Source organism: Ricinus communis, chromosome 2 (genome assembly GCF_019578655.1).
Source record: "Ricinus communis isolate WT05 ecotype wild-type chromosome 2, ASM1957865v1, whole genome shotgun sequence".
NCBI lineage: Eukaryota > Viridiplantae > Streptophyta > Magnoliopsida > Malpighiales > Euphorbiaceae > Ricinus > Ricinus communis.
This window is the reverse complement of record NC_063257.1, coordinates 2,330,031-2,350,584: the sequence shown is the minus strand read 5'-3', so window position 1 is coordinate 2,350,584 and position 20,554 is coordinate 2,330,031. Positions and strand designations below refer to the sequence as shown.

The 20,554-nt window shown below is 34.5% G+C and overlaps 4 protein-coding genes and 2 non-coding genes across 6 annotated transcripts; 5 read left to right on the top strand and 1 right to left on the bottom strand.

Moving 5' to 3' along the window:
* The first annotated feature begins 54 nt into the window (after nt 1-54).
* Nucleotides 55-5,395, top strand: LOC8288906. The gene is made up of 6 exons (XM_002510318.4): nt 55-268; nt 1,337-3,048; nt 3,228-3,303; nt 3,879-4,258; nt 4,712-4,810; nt 4,900-5,395. The coding sequence occupies exons 2-6, from the start codon at nt 1,405-1,407 to the stop codon at nt 5,065-5,067; spliced, it is 2,367 nt and encodes a 788-aa protein (XP_002510364.1). The 5' UTR covers nt 55-268; nt 1,337-1,404; the 3' UTR covers nt 5,068-5,395.
* A 629-nt stretch (nt 5,396-6,024) lies between these two features.
* LOC8288907 (transcription repressor OFP7) lies at nt 6,025-7,426 on the bottom strand. The gene has a single exon (XM_002510319.4). The coding sequence runs from the start codon at nt 7,130-7,132 to the stop codon at nt 6,116-6,118; it is 1,017 nt and encodes a 338-aa protein (XP_002510365.2). The 5' UTR covers nt 7,133-7,426; the 3' UTR covers nt 6,025-6,115.
* A 4,547-nt stretch (nt 7,427-11,973) lies between these two features.
* LOC8288910 lies at nt 11,974-14,122 on the top strand. The gene is made up of 3 exons (XM_002510320.3): nt 11,974-12,642; nt 13,023-13,361; nt 13,464-14,122. The coding sequence occupies exons 1-3, from the start codon at nt 12,355-12,357 to the stop codon at nt 13,965-13,967; spliced, it is 1,131 nt and encodes a 376-aa protein (XP_002510366.1). The 5' UTR covers nt 11,974-12,354; the 3' UTR covers nt 13,968-14,122.
* Nucleotides 14,123-15,174: 1,052 nt separating this feature from the next.
* LOC112535401 lies at nt 15,175-15,258 on the top strand. The gene has a single exon (XR_003079553.1). It is a non-coding gene; the product is annotated as a small nucleolar RNA R16 (small nucleolar RNA).
* Nucleotides 15,259-15,323: 65 nt separating this feature from the next.
* On the top strand, nt 15,324-15,409 carry LOC112535404. Its single transcript, XR_003079554.1, has one exon. It is a non-coding gene; the product is annotated as a small nucleolar RNA R16 (small nucleolar RNA).
* A 1,949-nt stretch (nt 15,410-17,358) lies between these two features.
* On the top strand, nt 17,359-19,075 carry LOC8288909. The gene is made up of 3 exons (XM_002510322.4): nt 17,359-17,782; nt 17,896-18,114; nt 18,671-19,075. Exons 1-3 carry the CDS (start codon nt 17,510-17,512, stop codon nt 18,731-18,733), a joined length of 555 nt encoding a protein of 184 aa, XP_002510368.1. The 5' UTR covers nt 17,359-17,509; the 3' UTR covers nt 18,734-19,075.
* Nucleotides 19,076-20,554: the final 1,479 nt, after the last annotated feature.

Here is a 20,554-nt window from a genome sequence, read left to right as displayed (position 1 = left end):
TAACACGGAATTTTTGTTATTCTTTATTTAATTGGCTTAAACCTATTTCTGCCTTTTTTAATACTGACTCAATTCGCGCCAATATCACTTTTTGGCGCGCACTGCTGATACTCTCTTTCGATAGCAAATCCCTAAATTTATCTCTATCCCTATCGCACAGATCAATACCTTGTTATCTCTGTATCTCACTTTGTCCCCATCTCTCTCGTACTAGCCTCCCATCCTTCCTCCTGTCCTGGAAACCGAGTAGTTAAGTCGTCAATCTCAGGTCAGTAACTGCTCTGCTCTTTCTTACTGCTAGATCTGCGTTTGTTCCGGTTATAGATACGTGAACTTCTTACTTCTTCAAAATTGTTTGGATATATATTTCTTCTTATCGAAAACAACTTGTTCGTTGCATGTGCCTTTGAGCTGAGATTTGATAAAAAAAACTTTTTGCTTGCATTTTGATATTGACAGTACTTGTGCAAGTTGTGGTTAATGGACTCGTTATCTGTACTATTGGTAGCTGGTATTCCTTGATCCATAGTGGTATAACCAACAGTTCAGATGCGAGTTTTGATATTTTTGAATGTTTTAATTTAATAGTATGTTTTAAATTGTCCTAGACTAATAATATTTGTCAATCTGCAAACTTTTATAATGAAAATGTAAATTCAGAATCTCAGATCTGATGATGATGAAAGGAAAAAGAACAAATTTTCTGGTTTCAACTGAACTGATAGCTTAGGTTGCTTAACAACAATGCAGATGTTTGGGACTAGAATTTGAGGTTCCAGTTGCGAATCCGTTATCGAGTTGATACATATGTGTAAACGGTCTAGATAATGTTATAATAAGAACACACTTGAAAGCATTTTGAGAAATGAAATTGCTAATCCAATAAAATGCCAGCTTTGATTGTTGTGACATAAAAATTTACATATTCAATTAAACTTATCATATCTTATGATATATCAAAAGACACCACCTAATTTTTCTAATGATAATAGGTAGGGGGAACAGATGAACAGTAAGCAGATTTCTTTTCCCATCATTTTGTCTAATATCTAGTCTGTGTAGATCTAGAAGTTGCAATTTCCTTTTGATATAGATCAAAATTAAAACCTATAGTTTAAGGTCATGATTTTACCATTGTGCCTACTTTTTGCTTCACTGTGTGACCCCAACTGATAGGTTTGCATATGTAACTTCTACAAGCCAAATTATCTTCATCTGCAAGTTCAAGATGCAAGTTGACACTTTATATCACTGTTATATTGTTGTTGTGCTGTAATATCTATGATCATGCTGGCACCTTATCTAACCTCAATGAATGATGTTTCTCTTATTGTAGGGAATCATTCTAGGCATTGCGTTAATGTCCATGCAACAGTGAGAAAAATACAAGCTCTACTTTTATCAATGGAGTTACGGAGTTGCACTCATGTACATTTTGTCCAAGCTGTTAAAGGTGGTTTGGTGACAAAAGTCCTGAACGTGTATCGTGGAAAGCCAGCGCTGAAATTCAAGGTGGTCAAAGATATATATGGAACTGAAGATACAAATACCTTTGCTCCAGTTCCAGCATATAGACCAGAATTTGAGTTTGCTGACTTTCCAATTGAATGTGATAGGCCCATGGATGAAAGTCTATGTACATTTGAGGACGAAAGAATAACAGTGAAAAGTGAAGATGAAACTCCAGAATCTAGCAGTGAAGGCAGTGAGAACGGAGCAAAGGAATTAGATGATCTTATATTTGGCAATATGACACTGAAACAAATCAAGGAGAGATGTAAAAAGAAGAAAAGGAAATCTTTCAGATTTGTTGATTCAAGTGATGAGGACACTTGTACCCCAGGAAAACCAAACCACTTTAGCTTGCAATCCGAGGAGGATGAATATGATATTATGGAGCCGCTTAGCTGTTGGAAATCTAAAATTTTAAAAAAGAAAAAGACCCAGAAAAAGTGTAGAGGAGACAGTGTTCGCTCTTCATCTCAAAATGCACTATCCATTGTGAAGTTTGAAGAAACCCCCAGTGATCAAGTTATCTTTCAACATAGTGAAAATTTTCCAGCACCTATTGCCATTAAAGTTGAGTTTCCTGAGCCTAGCTATTCAGGTTGCAAAGATATGATCTTTGTTGCTGTAGATCCCTCTTTTAGTTGTAATGAGCCACTGTTCTGCAGTGGAATGATATGTTATGAAGAGCCTGAGACAGCTGATGACTATGATTCATTGACTGGAACGTCAGTGTTAGCCATTGAAGAGCCTGATACACCTAACGATCGTGTTTCCGGAACTGAGATGTCTGCTATCTTTAGTGAAGAGTTGACCACTAATGCTTGTGGGTTTGAGACTCAGACTTTCTTCAGTGATGAGCCTCAATGCTGTGCCGTTAATGAACAATCCTATGAATATATGGAGCATGCATATCCTAAATCAATTATTGGCGTACAGGCCTCGGATGGGGAGATAACGGAGGGTTCAGAAGGGGAGATGGTGATGGAGGCTATTACAGATTTGATTAGTCATCAGTTTTCAGAGTTGTCAATAATACCTGATGTAAATAAAGAAGATTCTGTTATGGACCAAAATCCAAAGTCTGACTCCCCTGACTTTAAAAGTTTTCCCTGTGTGCATGAGAAGTCACAGAAGACTAGCAGGAGCAGCCAGGTTCAAGTGTCTGAAGTCAAAGAAAATAATAACCTTCAACATACACAATTTAACAAAGGAATTGGTTCTCATCTCTTGGATGATGAAGCTGCAAATGATGCACTTCATGCAGAAGCCAGTGTCACAAGCAGACATGCTACAGACTGTAGTTCACCTTGGAATTCAAATCTATGCTCAAGTCCAAAAGTGGATTCATTTTCTGTTACTGATTATTATCCTATAGCTGAGGAAAATCGATCATCGTTGTCTGTTGGTGCTGATGTAGCCAGAAACTGCTCTTCAAAAGTTCATTCTTGTATTAATGAGCCTGCGGTATCAGCAAAGGTTGAGGAATGTCATCAATCAAAGCTGCAACATCCTCCTGAAAGGCTCCTTTCAACTAGGACGGTGCGTAACATCTATATAAGTTCTTTTTTTTTTGTTAAATTCATGGGGAGGGGGAAGTGGGGACTCCCTCCACAAGAGCTCTATAGAGCTCTCCCACTGAGCCAAAGGCCTAGTGGTCTATACAAGTTTATTGACTTGCATGATTTTTGGAGTTAATCATTGTCAAGGCATTTTTCCAGGTCATTTCTCCAACCTCTCAAAAGAAGCTACGTGAAGCTCTGGAGTGCACCGAGTTAGATGCTGAACAATATTACAGTAAGTGCATTAAATATTGTATTTTGATTTATGGACTATAATATGCCTGTCTATAGTTTATCAAAGAAGTGATATAAATGATTGGTCATAACAACACCACGTCTGTGTTAACTGAGGTACATAAATAAACAAGAAAACATATTGTGTTCACCATATGAGAAATTGCGGGAACAAATTTTCATTTTAGGAACGAATGCAAGACTAAGTTCACCAAGTTTAGGCTTTTTTAGTATTTAAGATACAAATCAGTTGAAAGGTAGGAAGCATTATAGTATGCTTGGTTCTTTAGCACCACTATTAGTATGTATAACAATGGACAATCCCTAGGGATCTTGTTGGACTTTCTGAAGCCATACCAAATAAGCACCTGTCTCTAATTTGCATCTGAAAAAAGGCTCTTTCTATGTCTTTAAGTATTGAACTAGTGTATCTTAAATTTGTTTCAAGTTCCGACTTCAAATTTGCATGATGTTATCTGTCACTTGGTGCTCCCAATCAAGCCTTTTCTCTTATGTCTGTGGTCTTCCTAATTTTATCCAGTGGAAATAATTTAAGTTGGATTGTGATGATTTCAGAGTATGCGAGGAAATTGTGCTACGGAAAACAGACTGAAAATAAGAATGGTAGATCTGAAGGGGCCAATCAGATCAAGAAAGCTGAAGTCAGTATTAGCCCTAAGAAAGTGGTTAAGAAACCTAAAATTGACAGCAATGGTTTCCATCAAAATGGCAAGGTTCCTTGCCCCTCCCGTGCTGTACAGCGTTTTAGCAGTGGGTGCACCTCCATCCAGACTTGTTCAGAGAGTGCCATTTTATTCTCACAGCAGCAAATGCGTGATATAGAATCTGTTACAACTAAACTTGCTAAAGAGTTACAGTCCATGAGGGACATAGTTGAAGAAAAATTGCAGTCCGAGGTCTATCCAGCTACATCTTTGAAATATAATGCAGAAGAGGTAACAAATAAACCTGCATCTGTGCTATTACATCCTCATAAGAGACTGTTCTTTCTTATATTTTAAATGCGCTCCATAAAATTGATGCACTGTGATTAAGTGAAATGGGATCTTAGACTTATCCTGACCTTCTGAAGTATGCACATGTCATACAATTTTGCAATTCCTACTGCATGATTTTAGATAAATAGTTCTATAAAATCTTGCTAATATCATCTTGTTTCTGATAATTTTTTTAAAACATGCAAATCCTACTTAGTGTTTGGATCCGCCAGGTGCATATATTTGTCTTGCACTACAGAGAACAAAAATTTAACCATGCAATTGTAAACTCACTAAAAATGTTGTTTTCTTATGACAGTTGCAATTGTATATATGCATAGTGGTTCAGCAAGTCTAGATATTGTATACTTGCTAATTATGCATTTACTTATTTATTTTTTGATTTGGCAGATGAGAATTGCCGTACAGAATGCTACAAGAGTTGAAGAAAGTGCAAGAAAATCTGTTTCTGTCATGGCAAGGGACTGCAACCGTTTTTGTAAAATCATGGTTTGTTTCTCATCCTAGTCTCTGGATCCTGGGCATGATTTCAAAGGAAAAAGAATAATTACTTAATTATATATTTGACATTTTAACAGAAATTGGCTGAGAAAGGTTCTGCTGCTTCTCCAAATGTGGTCCGTAAGAAGAGGAAGATTGTTTTTGCTGATGAGGCTGGTGGAAAGCTCTGTGATATCAAGACTTTTGATAATGACATGTCTTCTTTTACGGAGCCTAAGGGTCAGACTACAGTGACTGTTGATTAAATATTTGATTCCAGTGTTCAAATGCCAGCTTTATGTTCAAATTGGAGGACATAATATGTGGGCTTGCCAAGGCATTTCGAGATATTGTTTTAAGGTATGCCTGATTTGAGGGGTGCTAGAGAATAGGAAAGGACTTGCTGTAAAGTTTATCCCTAGGGATGGGGCACTCAAATACAGACGAGTGCGCCAAATAAAGATCCTTCATCTTTAGGCAAGCCAAGTCTCTTCTCTCATTGTATATTATTGAGTTAGCATATTCTTTGTAATTTATAGCTTACTAGCTATTTCTGATTTCCATAATTTATACATTTAGTGCCACTGATCCCTATACGCCTTGTGATTCGGCATTCCAAATTTCAAAGTCTCAGTAGCTGGAGTACTCTTGAAACTCTTCCGTTGATGAATAACAGCAGTTAAATCAGCAATCTTGGCACTTGTAGTCCGGCAACAATTGGCGTGAACAGTAGCAAGAGCTTCCATGTCTTGGCTATCTTCGCAGAAGCCGCTGAAATAAAGGGTGTCCAAGAGCCTGACTCTAACCACGCCTTCATGCATCATGCTTTCTAAAACATCTTGCTCTTTCCGTCCAGCAGAGCTGTCTTTCCTTGCATACCATGAATCTAATATGAATCCCTCATCTTATAAATAGATACTGAGCAATTCCTTTTTACATGTATATGATGCATGCACAAGTTGAATTCAAGTGCGGGATACATATAGTAGCACATTTAAAAGATTCCTCCCATACTAAATACTAAAAAGAAAAAAAAGGGACCAAAAGACTAACTTATCCTTTTGCGGAAGGATGCCCCTGTAAAAGGCAAAATAGAAAATTCAAACAAATTTCATAGTCCAAAGAACTATAAATGAAGGTTGAAATTTACTTGAGTTTTATTTTTATACTATAACGTTTGATCACAATTATTACTGATTAGCACAAATATAAATAAATCCATTTAGCATAAGCATAATTTATAAGCTGAAATTCCACGCGTAAACATGACCAAAAAAAAAAAAAAAAAGAGAACGGTTTTCTTTTTGGCCATCCTCAACCTTCAAATCTTATAGAATTCCTCTTCTGTACAGGAGAATCACAGAACAAGATTTCCCAAATCTCCGAGAAAGCTTCCACAATAACTCCATGATATTGCCTCGAATTTAGTGTCAAAAAGCACTGCAAAAGTTCCTCTAAATCCTTTTCCTCAAACATCTGCTTCTCTAATATCATCTCCAACATTGACCTTTTAAAATCCTCATAAGGATCCTCTGATTTCTTCACCACCGCCACGCTCTCCTTCACCATCCCGTCAGTCTTGCACGATGTCATCCGACGCAGGACTGATCCCCTCATCGGAGAACTAACAGTCTCAGGAGACACCCGCAGGTTCTTTGAGACCTGGCGTCTGAGTTTCCGAATTCTTGTTTTACTTAGTTTCTTGGTTCCGCTGTCTGATTTGTTGATTCTTGTCTCCACAGCTGGATGACAGAAATCATAAGAAGAATCATATGAGAAGCTTCTCGAAGAAAACACTAAGGTTTCAGTTTCTACTTCATTACTTTCTTCAGCTCCGCTACTAAAGCAGCAGCCATCATATTCTGACGAAATACCTATTTCATCTTTATGGTTTTCTTGATTCTTGTTTTCCTGATTTCCAGCTATTATAACAGGTGAGAAATTCTCAAAACTGTCATCACAAAAGGATACAGTACACTGCGAAAGACGGTGAGGTCTGGATGGAAACTTATTATTGTTAGCTTCTTTCTTGCATGCAAAATCCAGGGATTCAATGCTGCAATCAGCTAAGTACTGTGCAAGTGATCTCGGTTGACGTCTGGTGCTGCCAGAGGATGCTTTCTTTCTCGAGATAGGACGTCTGATAGAGGGGGAATCTGGTGTTGTTGGTGGTGGGTGTGGAAGTTTAGGGTAATTGATGTCAAATGCTTTACGATTGAAAGTCGATAGACGGTAGATTGCTGGAATCGGAGTTTCTGAATCGCTTTTGGATCGGCAGATTTGAAATGAAGGTATGACACGAGAAAGCTTAAGCTTGAAATGCTTAGACATGGTGATCTTGTTGGGATATTAAAGTTGGTAGATGCTTATTTGATACCAGTGTAATGCCAGACAAAGGTGAAGCTGGTATATATATAGATAAGGAATGATGAATATAAAATGAAAGGGCCGGCCTTGAAGAAGAAGAAGAAGAAGAAGAGGGTAGTAGGACCAGCTAGCAGATTGTACTAAAGGGTTATTAAAAAAAATGATTGAGGAAGACCAAATCCAAGTGATGATGTATGGTACATACCTGAAAGCTACATGGAATTCCATAGTGAATTGTACAGTTCGAAAATGGGTGTGAAGAGGGTGCTCCGGATAATTATAAAATAAAAGAAACTATAGATTGTAGATAAGTAAGAATTGCAGGACTATAGACTATAGAGTCTGTTCTACGTGCTGTTCTTTCTTTAAGTCCAAAGTTGATTTTACGCATAATGAAATTTTAGAGCCATGATTCTTTTGGAGTAGTAATGTTCTAATAATATTACTTGTACAATTTGAACCTTCGAGATATAGGCTTTAATTAAGATGATCCATGGCAAGAGACAGAAAACATTTGGAGTTTTTAGACTTTCTAAAGTACAAGATAAATATTATAATATTACTTAAAATACTTGCGGAATTACTCATACCATATGAGTTCTAATAAAACAAACTAAATTTAAATTAATTTAGTTATTTTTTTTTTTTTTTGCCATTAGGCATAAAAATCAAAAGTCTTTTGCCGATCTTGGCAATTTTTAGTCAATTTTCTTAATTTAAATAATTTCAGCCAAATTGCTGAATTAGTTGCATTTTTCTATAAAATACAAATACTTTACTCAAGAGAAATAAAATTATAATTTAATTATAAAGATTAAAAAATGATAATAAAAAAAATACATACAATAAGGAAGATAACTTCTTTTATTGATTGCAATTTTTGCGCTCAATAACTTTACAAGATTGTGAATCTAACTTCAAATAGTTTTAAATGAATATAATTGAGTAAAAATTATAATTAATCTTTTTTCATTATTATCTCCAAAGAAAAATTTATATCAAGGAATAATAATATAAATGTTAACTAAATTTTACATAATATTTGAGTTTAATTTTAGTTACAATTTAATCACTTTATCATAGAGAAATTAATATATCATATTTTTTTAATTATTTTTTATTGACTATTTTTACAACGTATTTATCTTTTATTTTTTAAATTATTAAAATAAAATAAAATTAAAATTAAATGATTGAAATATAATAAATTAAAATTTATAATAAAAAATTAAATATAAAATTTAATAACTATTGTTCTCTCCTGTAAAAAGTTTTAAAACTTCTTTAAATGTGGGTTCAAAAATTTTCTGAATTAGTTGCAATTTTAACTCGTTTAAAATTGTTTTCTGCTTCTTTTTTTCCTTCTTCCATTGCCTTGTAGCCATGGAAAACCGTAGTCTTAATGCTATAAGAATTAATCGCATGTGGCTGCATGCACTTGACCTTCTTATATTAAATTATCAGTCGGTTTCACATAATGTAATTCTGAATATAATTTACTGTCAAAACCATGATTTTTTTTAATGGATTGGTGATTTACAGTTTTATGTGACAAATATTAAAAAAATGTTGAAATAGTCTAACCATGTATTAATGGACAAAGTGTGAAAGAGGCCTTTAATATTTGAAAAGCTCACCATTTTTGGAGATTTATATGTCTTACTATCCACACTCACACATCTTAGTGACAAAATACAATTGAAACCTGAGAAAGTGACCATTCAAATCGTATATGTATACATACGCTAAAAGGGTCATACCAAAATAGCATTAATTATTTTTTAAGAAAAAATAGATTAAACATCTTAACTTTTCTTTTTTGTTGCAAATTGAAAACCAGGACTTAGACGTACCTCTCAACACAATTAAAATTCTAATTCTAATTCCAATATTTCTTTATTGCATGTTTGGTATAAATAAGTTTCTTAGGATTTATTTGCAGCTTTCAATTTGGTTTGTTTTGTATAAATGTAAGCCTTTTCACAATCCCATTTCAAGAGTTTCAAGATTAGTTGTAATTAAATCAAATTCCATCAATTTAGATTATACTTATGAGAACTGCCTTTATTAAACAAAAATCATAATATTAAATCGAGTTTTATACTTTTAATAGAATAAAAAATTGAATATTATACTTAATTAAACATGAAAGTTTTATATTGATTATATAAGATATCAAAACACAAGAATGTAGATGCAATGAAATGAATCCCAACACAGCACTGAGGTTATTCATATTCAGCTTTAGACTGAGAAGGACAAAGGTTGTATCCAGCCATATACACAAGTACATTGACAATGTCCACTAAAACCTCGGCAACCCTCCAAAAAGAAACCCAATATTACTAGTTCAGGTGAAAGCAATATATATATAAAACTCCCATAAGTACTTAGTAGTATTGGCAGTGAAGCAGGCGGTTTGACATTTTCACTAACACTGTATGCAGCAGTCTTACACTGAAGCTGTAGCTAAATTAATTGTTACTTAACAAATTACAAACTGTTAATGGTTTTCTCATACCAATTCGGGTCATTACATATTCTTTTTGTGTTTTCTTTTGAATGAAACCTTCGTCATCCAACCACCAGCAAAGTTGCCACCTTCAAAGCCACTTTAATCTTATTTATTTTTCTTTTAAAAAACTATTATGTACTATTCATTTATCTGTGCATTGCATTACTGTTATTATCATTTCGATTATAAAATCAAATTGATAGATATAATTTAATATTTTATTAGTGTAATAAAATATTTATTAATTAATTCTACTATTATATAAATTAATACTATCAGTATAATTAATATTACTATTTTTTGGATTAAAAATATATTATATAATGAAAAATTTAATTTATTATTGAATATAATATTAAAAGTATAATATTAGATATTATTTTTCAGAATTAAAATTATTATCCAATTAGAAAACTGATTTGTTAGTTAATATAATATTAAAATATAGTTAATATGGTATTTCTTAGGATATAATTAATATCATTATCAAAAAATAAAATTATTTATTAATTAGTATAATATTAAAATATAATTAACATTAAATTTTTTAGGACCAGTATTTAATTAAAAGTGTAACTTATTAATCAATAAATTATCTTACTAGAAATTTATTTATTAGTTATTATAATATTAAAATATAATGAACATCTTATTTTCTAGGATTAGAGTCAGTATTTAATTAGGAATGTAACTTATTAATTTATTAATAGAAAAAACTATAAAATCACACATCAGCTTGAATTTCATATGTAAAAAATAAGTACACATATCAAGATAAAAATTTCATGTATCAAAAATTAAGCACACATATCAAAAAAATTTAGATATTAAAAATTTATATATATATTAACCAAGCATTTTATGACTGGACCCCTCAAAAATATGAATTACTTCCTTGTTTTTTTCTCTTTTTGCTTGAGAAAAAAAATAAATCTGACTTCATTCCTTTATGCAACAAATATTTTCACTTCATTTAGTTCTTTTTTTATTACTTTTTTTTTTTTTTTTCTGGTTGTAACTTTTTCTTAGTTCATATAAATGGATCCCGAAATTAGATTAAAGTATAACTTTTTTTTTATTGGTGAAAAAAAAATCTTATGTATACCGTATCTAGATATGCTGCCATTCAAGAAAACTAAAACTATTGATATAAATTACTTATAAAAATGAAAATTAATTGTAAATTTGTAAGAAGTAGTCTTTTGGAAATCAATTTAGTTGCCTCCTAAAATCCGAACCTTTATTTGGAGGGCTGCTAAACAGATCCTTCCGGTGGGTAATATCTTGGTCAGCAGGAGGATTATTATCATCTATGCAACCAGAAGGCTAAGTCAGTGGAACATGCTTTATTATATTGCTCTATGGTTCCTCAAGTTTGGTTCTTTTCGTTTTTATCATATGTCCCTGTTGCTTCTGTAAGAGTTTCCCTTTCTGACTAGTGGGATATACTGATGAGAACATGGAAAGGACCTAATCCGTCTGATAGTTTAACTAGACTTGGCTTCATCTTGTGGGCCATTTGGAAAGGGAGGAATAAGTTTATTTTTTCAGGGATTCCTTTTCGACCCTGTTTAGATTCCAAAGATTAGAGACTTCTTGGATATTAGATTTATCTGTTAAATCTCCTGATCACCTTCAGTTGTTTCTAATTGCATAGGCACCTCTTATTCTCTACAACAGTTTATATTTCATATTGCTTGTTAAATTTGATGAATCAAAAGAATTAGCTGCTACAGCCACTTCTTGTAGGAAAGCTAATTGATGGAGCTGCTTTGGAGAATCTTTGGTAGTAATTGATAACTATCTTTAAGTAATTAATTCATTACATATTTATAGATTGCATAGCCAACAGAGTAATAAATGATGAGTATTCTTGCATAGAAACTCGATTGTTAATTTATATTATCATGTCAAATACATAAATAATAAATTTGATTCATTTCATCAAACATAACTTAAAATTGGTTATAGGGTTTCACTTATTTAATTATCTTTTACTATTTTTATAGAAAATGAAAAAACATAATGTATTATAATGTGTGTTATTTCGAATTAAATAAATCAATCCATTTATAAATTTAATTTCACTTTACGAAATATTCATAATTAATACCCAAGAAGGACTCATCTAACTAAATTGCCAAATAAATAGATATGTATCACAGTGAATGACGTTGAGCTGCTGAGATTTGCTCCATACGAAAATCCAACAGAATCATTTTTAATTGACGTGTTATGCTGCGATTGGTTATAAAAAGATGGTGAAAATAAAAGACTGAAGCCAGAGATAACCACCGTTAGCTATCTTCTAAATAGATTGATAGAATAGAAGGTTACGTGAATAATTTAAACAGAAGAAAAGCAACCCTAAAATCGTGCAAACACGTATAATATTAAAACAAAAACAATACCTACAGCCAAGGATAACCTTAAACAAGATCTTTGATTCTCTCCTCTTCTTCTTCCTTTTCTTTTTCTTTTTTCCTTATTATTATAATAATAATCAAACCCTCATTAGTTTCCTCTTTTACCTATCTCTCCATTCAATCCAATCTAACCTCACCTTAGAGGGAGAGAGGAGGAAGGCTTTTCCCTTTCCTCTTTCCTCGTCTTTCTCTCTTTTCATTCTTTCTTTCTCCATTTTTTTCCTGATTCATTTTCTTAGTTTTCTATGAGGAATTTGTGTCCAAATTTTGATAAGGAAGATGCGCTTGATACCGTATTGGAAGTGCCTATCCCGGAAGAGATGTTTACCAATATGGGTAGCAATGGTGCTTCGAGATGGGCTAATATGCGTGCATTAATGAGAGCTCAATCTGCTGATAAATCGTCTCATTTACAAGCTAAATCTGATAACGAGTTTATTGCATTGCTTAAGCTTGTTGGTTCTCCTCTCGTCCCTTTCCAGGTTCATCCTGATCAGCCTGTTACTCGTCCTATGATCAGAGATTGTTCCATTGTATGTATGACTCTTATCATTTTTTCATTGCCTATGCAACCCTAGAACATTACTAAATGTTGTATGTAGATTTTCTTTTTCCTCAAGAAAAGAAGAAAGAGAGAGAGAGAAAGATGAAATCTTAAACTGTTTAGCTACATTATGGGAAATTTTGTTATTCGGATAAATGTTATCCATGTTTTTGTTATTTTAATTAACATGGTAAAAAGATATTATATGAATTTTAGAAAGTCTAAACTGTTGCAAGAATTGGATGCTAGAGTAGCGAAACAAAATTTCTAATTTCTCATGGGAAACAAACAACATATCATATGGCAATCTAAACATCAAATGGAATTTTACAAATCTAAGCTTGTAATAATGTGTTGAATAATGAACAGGAAGCTTCTACTGCGAAATATATTGTACAACAATATGTGGCGGCAACAGGAGGGCCAGTGGCGCTGAATTCAGTGACTAGCATGTATGCAGTAGGACAGGTTAAGATGGCTGGGTCAGAAATGCATGAGGGTAATGGTAGCGTGCAGACAGGAGGCAAGTCTGAGGTTGGTGGGTTCGTGCTTTGGCAAAAAAACCCTGATCTATGGTACCTTGAACTAGTTGTTTCTGGTTACAAGGTTAGTGCAGGTAGTGATGGCAAGGTTGCTTGGAATCAATCCTCTTCTCAACCTTGTCATGCCAATAGAGGCCCACCACGACCCCTGAGACGATTCTTTCAGGTAATCAATTAAATCCCTTATGACTAAATCGTAACAATGTCCTGACGATTGGTAGTACGTAGCAATTAAGTTGAATGTACATAACATGTGTAAGATAATCAGGGACTGGATCCAAGGTGCTCGGCCAATTTGTTCTTAGACGCAGTATGCATTGGAGAGAAGACTGTCAATAGCGAAGAATGCTTCGTACTAAAGCTAGAGACGGATGCAAACATCCTCAAAACACAATGTTCACCCAACACTGAAATCCTTCACCACACAATATGGGGATACTTCAGCCAAAGAACTGGGTTACTTGTGAAATTTGAAGATACAAAGTTGGTAAAGATGAAGCCTATAAAAGGAAATGACAGTGTGTATTGGGAAACAAGTATGGAGTCTGTGCTTGGAGATTATAAGTACATTGAAGGCATAAATATAGCACACAGTGGAAAGACCATTACCACATTATATAGGTATGGTAGTTCTATTAATCACAAGAGAAAGATTGAAGAAAATTGGAGAATTGAGGAAGTTGATTTTAACATTTGTGGCTTGTCAACTGATTATTTTTTGCCTCCTGCTGATCTAAAGAGAGACCAACAAGAAGGTGGTGGAGGAGACTAATGGCTCTGCTACATTTTTCTTCTTTTCTGTTTTCTTTAGTTTTTGATGTTAGAGGGAGAAATGGAAATCAAAGAAATGTGACTGTACATATAGTTGAATTTGAAATTATTTTCTTTTTCTTTTTCCTAAAATCTATGGTATTAAGTTCAAGAATATGTTTGGATCTGTTTTCAAAGCCAAAAGTGAATTAATCCTTTCATTGCAACAATACACTAATTTTGATTTTTAAAATAAAATTGGATAATAAAGATATAATTTTAATATCACATTTATTGTAATGTGTTTCTTTAAGAATCTGTACATTTTAATTTTGATTTAGGAATTTGTACATTTTAATTTTATTTTATGTTTAAAAAAATTATGTTATATTTAAAAGCGGATAGACGAAGCGGTAAGAATTTTTTCTAGTTTAACTTTCGAATTTTGAAATGTTCAAATTTTTAAGAAAGTGTTTTATCACTTATAAAAATCATACATAGCATACTCTTAATTAATTATAGAAATATGTATATCAAAAAAATTATATTGTATTTATCCATCTACTTTCTTCTTAATAGCTTCATCTACTTTATTTATTTAATTATTTATTTTTGAACAAATCTACTCAAATTATTTAATTATTTGTTCAAAAAATTGCCCAAAATAGAAAATCACGTATCCTTTGGGCTTTCACGTTTTAGCTTTCCCCATAGGCCCATGAGACTGTAAGGTTTAGACAATTGTATCTCATTAATGGGCTTAGGCCTTGTCCCCCCATTGCAACGGCAAGAAACTGAGCCCCCGCAATCGATCAAACCCTAATTCTTTGTAAAACCCTATTTAAGGCCAATCCTCGATTCCTCTTTTCACCTTGCCGTTTGTTACTTGATAGTTGTCCATTTACGATCAGCAAATCGTTTTCTCTTTCCGTTTTCCATTAACACTCTAATTGATTTTCTTTCTTCTTTTTTCCTTTACAAATGTTTACTTCAATTCGTTTATTGGAATCTGTTAATTGCCGATCGCATCTGTTTTACCCACTCCTTATATCGCAAAAATCTACAAATGCTGAAGGAGTTATAACGGATGCATAAATCTAAAAGGTTGGCTTACCAGCCCATTGCATCTTTTCATATTGCCATGGTGTCAAATGGACTTACCGATATTTCCATATCCATTTTGATTCGCAATTTTACTTGTCTAGTTGAAAATTAGGGTTTTTTTTGGAAGTGGCATGTGATGAATAAGTTCTTATCCTACACACTGAATTTGTTGTGTTGACTACTTACTCCGCTTATTATCTGATGCCGTTTAGTTTTTCTTTGATTATTTATTTAATTTATATTATGAAATTATCTGATGATCTGTAGATACGAAGAAGGTAAATGATGGAAAAACAGATCTTATCCTACACACTGAACTAAATGTGGACTAAAAAACTCCGCTTATTATCTGATGCCTTCTTCAATGGTTCCAGAATTTAAATACGATTTATGAGTTTTGTTTTGTGCTGATTTGAATATATTTTGGAATGTTTAGAAGTTGGGATGTGATCAGAATCACAATGATGAGAAAAAGCAGACGGGCGGTCTGAATCTGATGCCGTGTCGAATGTCTGCAGTTTCCATTTTATGGAATATCTCTGAGTGTCATTTCTTTCACTGTTTTCTTTGTGAAGATCAGAGCTTGATAATTTCTATAAATAAAGAATAGTAATAGGTATACACTTTGCTTTCTGACTGGGATTTTTATCTGCTGCTATGATGAATGTGCTGAAATATGTCTGGACATATGAGACTTGTCTATGATATGATAATGCATCTTCTGAGCAAAATAGTTGATATCATTCTGGTCATGTTAATGCATCTTGTTTGTGTGATTGTTTTAAACTACTCTGTTCATACTGAATTTTGTATACTGTATTAGAATGAATATACATTGGACACGGTAATGCTATTGTTCTTTTGATGAAAACATACAAAGAAAACACCATATGAGAGCATGCTTCTCATATGAAGTTACTGCTATACCTAAACATATGAAATTATGGGTTTGAAATCAAATAAATTATAAAATGCTGTTGTAGAGGTTGGAGACTAAATTACTGACCTGTGAACAAGTGTAATTGGAGAAGTTTGGCTAAACCTTAATATCTGATTTATCTTCTCTCTCTGGACAATGGGTCTTTTGTAATTGTGCATTGGCCAGTTTAGGCATTTTGAAGTTGAACAGCAACAACTGTGCCTGCTTGCAATGAGGATTTTCAAGGCCTCTTGTAACCAGAGGCCTCTGCTAATTATCCAAGATGAAAAGGATAGTGAAGGATGGATGGTCATCTGGATGAAGGGACATTGTTGTTTGTAATGTGGCAATTGCCTCTCCTCTCAGTCTGATGCTTCTGTATTTGCTAAACTGTTAGTCGGTGCTTTTATGATGTCTTCTGTATTTCAAGCTTTATATTTCTGGTTTATGTAGACATTGATGGCAGCGTATTAATTGATTAAAATTTGTTGCTTACTCTTTTTTTGTTATTATTTTATCGTTGATATTATGTATTAAATTTTGTTGCCCAACTCTTTTTTCAAATAGTTGATGTTATGTATGATTTTTCTCAGGTGATGCTAAACTGTTAGAAATGAGATAATTCTGATATCACTGGTTGTTGGAAGAGATAATACTGATATCACCGCCAAGTAAAGCCTCCCCTTTGGAGTCCTTGGGACCAGGAATTGTTTTGTAACATGTCAGAGTGTAACCTACTTTTAGATATAGTGACTAGATGGAAACTCAACACATCTTCTTGTACCAAACTAACAAATTGCTCAAGATGAATGGAATTAAACTAATTGGAGTAGTGTCGGTGAGTTATTGAATTTGATCTGAGACATAGGGTCCAACTCCATCTACATGCAATTATTAAATAGATCTTGTGGCTCTTATTTATGGAGGGTGAAGGAGTCGTGATCGCCCATTGTGTTCATACTATTCGTGCCCCCTTAAACAGTGGCTTATAATGCTCAAAAGTTAAATGGAGTTAGTAGGTTTATTTGGGTAAATCTTATTTCTCCTTTTATCTAGTGATACAATATTATTATTATTATTTGAATAATTAAAATAGGTCTACACACATATCATGTCATTCTTATTAGAATTTACCCTACATTTTATTTCGATTCAACCGAATAGAATTAACCCTCTTTTTGTAATGTTAGATTAGATTAAGATCCAAATTTTAATATCCACTTTTATACTTTTACAATTTGGAAGGACTAAAAGGTCCAATGTGAAGACATAAGAGTCAAACTTTTTATTATAAATCAATAGCGCGTATCCCTCGACCCACTTTGTCGGTAATGCCGAAAAAGCAAAAAGGAATAAATTTGCCGTTTGATCCTTAACGTTGATTTTATTATTTATTAACATGGAAAAAGATATCTAAAAGCTCACCCCATCGGTCACCGGCACATTTACCAAAATAATTCTTTATTGTCTTTTCTCTTCTCTAATACCATACACCCACGGTACTTGTGTTACCGCTATCGCTGCTGCCCATCAAAATAAAAATGAAAGACAATGATGCACCCACAGTTATATCCGTACTATCACCAACCACTGTTGCTTCCTCCACATCTCCAATATCAATCAGGAAAGATAGCTCAAATGTTGGTTTTTCTGGTAAAACTCGATACAAGTTTTGGGTCTTAGCTGCTATTCTCCTTCTTGCATTTTGGTCCATGTTTACTGGCTCTGTTACTCTCGAATGGTCTGCTGGTAAACTTACCCATCCCTCAGAAGATCTTGGCTTTGCAACCCTTGATGATGATCTTGACATACTTGTACCTATCTTTTCTCTGTTCTTATTGCTTAAGGTTGCATTTATTTCTTTTTTAACTTAAAAAGATTGGATTTTTATTGAATTGTTGCGTTTTTTTTTTTATGGGATGATTAGGAAATTGAGGAAAAAGAGAAGTTGGTGAAACATATGTGGGATATCTATACACATAGTACTAGTACTAAATTACCTCATTTTTGGCAAGAGGCTTTTGAAGCTGCTTATGAATCTTTGGCTAGTGATGTTCCTTCTGTTAGAGATGCTGCTATTTCTGAGATCGCTAAGATGTTCCTCCGCTCCTTCAATCCCGATCCACTTCCTGTTCAATCTATACCAGTTAGTCTCTACAACTCCTTTATTCTGCTCTTTTTTTTATCTCTTTTTTCCTCGAGAAGAGAAAGGAAATTCCAACTTTATAGGTCTCATCTCAAGAATATGTACCCGAGTTTCCTTTTGTTGGCCTGGCCAGCAAAAGTACATTCTTGTCTGAAGTCACTGTAGGAAAGTTCGTCACCTGAAGATGATTAAAAATATTTGCTTTGTCCAAATGTTAAGGTTCCAAAATACAAAATTCTGAATTTACAGTGGTTATGGACATTGAAGAATGGAAATACATTTGATTAGTAGAGAGCAAGTAAAGTTTCGACACCTATAGCCCAATGAAAAATCAAATAGAACACTGACCATTTGTATGTATTGAGTGAGGTATTTGAGGCTTTTACTATAGTAATTTACACCATTGATCTTTTGTCTTTGTAGCAAGGGAAAAGTGTCTTTTATTTTTAACAACAAATCAACCATTTCGAATAAGGCTCTTTATTGTCTTTTATCGTATAATTTCTTATGCAAAGACTCTAATCTTCTCGCGGACTTGTGCTCTCGTGTTCTCCAGAACTCTAATCAGGGGAAGAAGAGTCCTATGGTGGCGGAGGAAAGCAAGAGGCCTAGCCAATAACCGGTTGTAATGCCTACACAGAGTTTAGCAGACTGTAAACAACAGAAGTGAATTCACATTATTGACAGAAAAAGATCAATTGCATACAATAGTTGTAGCCCTTGTTCTTCTACAACAATCAAGAGCACTAGGATGGATTCAGTGCATTGAAGTGATTGTACAGTCATTCAAAATAAGAGATGCATATTTAACTATTGGTGCATCTTTAATTAAGTGCATGTAAATGTTCTTGTGGACGTTGCAAGTTGTGATTTTGTAATAGTTAGACAAGAAAAGGCAGTAGCCTACTTGATTTTGTGCAAATAAAAATTCCGGAAAATATGTGCTGGAGTTGGATATCCATATCCTTTCTGCTTTCATTTATAGTTGTACATCCCTGCCTGTCTAGGGATCCCCAAAAAAGGCATACAATTACCCTTTTTCGGATATTGCAAGGATCTGTATAGGATCGCAAGGCCTTGCTTGGATGGGGTTAGGGGAAGGTTAACCAAAGGAAGGTAAGGAGAGGGAGGATAAGAATGAGGGAAGTTACGCAATTACCTTTTTTCTTATTTGGGAGAGTAGTGGGAGTAGAGGAGAGTAAATAAGAATAAAACTGAAGAAAAAATAAACTAAATCAGCTGCCATTACTCTTTTTCCTTTGCATTGCACTCAAATTTAGAGGGTAAGAAACCAAAAAGAAGAGCTGAGTTGTGTGGAAGGGTAAGGTGTAGCCTATACCCTCTCTTCTCCCTCCTTGCCTCCCATCCAAGCAGGCCCTAATGTCACGTGAGTTTTGTTTTCTAACCAAAACCTTGCCCACGTGCGGCCTAGCTTGCTTGATTTCCCCGAAAGTCAAGATAGCTAGTCAGTCTACCATTGATTGCCAAACCCGGCAGAATGATAGCAAATACGCTAGCGGAAGTAAATTCACGAAAGTGGCACAAAGAGACGCAAGAGTTGTGGAAGTGTATATTTGTATTGATTAATTCACACTAAAGGTCTTTACCCTTACAATGAGCATACTCTCTCTCTACACAAGCTCTCTTCCTCTTTACATAACATGTATTAATCTACATAACTACTCCTACAATTATCTCTACATAGAGCATCTCTCTTTGCTCTATGTAGAGCAACACTCTTTCCCTCTATATGGCTACATTTTGGCACACCTTGTGCCCACACACTCTTCTTTTATTTCTGCCCTTGTTCCCTTTTATGGACTCTCACTCTCCAGCCCTCTTTCTCTTTCTCCTCTTTTCCTCCCCTTCAAATGAATCATGGAGGAGTTATTTATAGTTTTCACCCTGTCCGTCAACATGGCCGTGTTCCAGGCCGTGTTTAGAACATGGCCGTGCTATTTGCCGTGTTGGTAACACGGTTTGGCCTTCCTGGGCGTGTTGGGCACACGGTCTGGTGTTCTTGACCGTGTTACCTACTGTGGTCGTGTTCTCTAGAAGTTTCTAGCTCCTTCCCAATTCGTTCCATCCAGCACGGGCGTGCCCATGGACGTGTTGGTAACACGGGCAGTGTTGAAACCAACACGGTCGTGTCGGTCCATATGGGCATTCGTTGGGCAGTTTTCGGTGCATCGGTAGCCTTCCTTGCCTGGGCACGTGACATTCTCCCCCACTCAATCCGGCAACGCCCTCGTTGCCTTCTCCTCGTAGGCTCTTCGTTTCCTCCTCGAGTTGCCACAAATCACGAATCAACTCCCAACTTGTCTCACTTCCGGGGAGTCCCTTCCTCAAGAAACTCCGTCGTGGGAGGTTATTTGGATTGTGGCGCCTTACGATGGGAGATGATGTAGCCCACCTCTTCGTCCTACTGAGCCCGCACCTT

Coding starts and splice junctions, on each gene's coding strand:
- LOC8288907 (XM_002510319.4), bottom strand. CDS start 7,132: ATGTCTAAGCATTTCAAGCTTAAGCTTTCTCGTGTCATACCTTCATTT.
- LOC8288906 (XM_002510318.4), top strand. CDS start 1,405: ATGGAGTTACGGAGTTGCACTCATGTACATTTTGTCCAAGCTGTTAAA. Junction 3,049..3,227: donor GGCTCCTTTCAACTAGGACG/GTGCGTAACATC, acceptor GCATTTTTCCAG/GTCATTTCTCCAACCTCTCA. Junction 4,259..4,711: donor TGAAATATAATGCAGAAGAG/GTAACAAATAAA, acceptor TTGATTTGGCAG/ATGAGAATTGCCGTACAGAA.
- LOC8288910 (XM_002510320.3), top strand. CDS start 12,355: ATGAGGAATTTGTGTCCAAATTTTGATAAGGAAGATGCGCTTGATACC. Junction 12,643..13,022: donor TGATCAGAGATTGTTCCATT/GTATGTATGACT, acceptor AATAATGAACAG/GAAGCTTCTACTGCGAAATA. Junction 13,362..13,463: donor CCCTGAGACGATTCTTTCAG/GTAATCAATTAA, acceptor TAAGATAATCAG/GGACTGGATCCAAGGTGCTC.
- LOC8288909 (XM_002510322.4), top strand. CDS start 17,510: ATGAAAGACAATGATGCACCCACAGTTATATCCGTACTATCACCAACC. Junction 17,783..17,895: donor ATGATGATCTTGACATACTT/GTACCTATCTTT, acceptor TGGGATGATTAG/GAAATTGAGGAAAAAGAGAA. Junction 18,115..18,670: donor TTCCTGTTCAATCTATACCA/GTTAGTCTCTAC, acceptor CGTGTTCTCCAG/AACTCTAATCAGGGGAAGAA.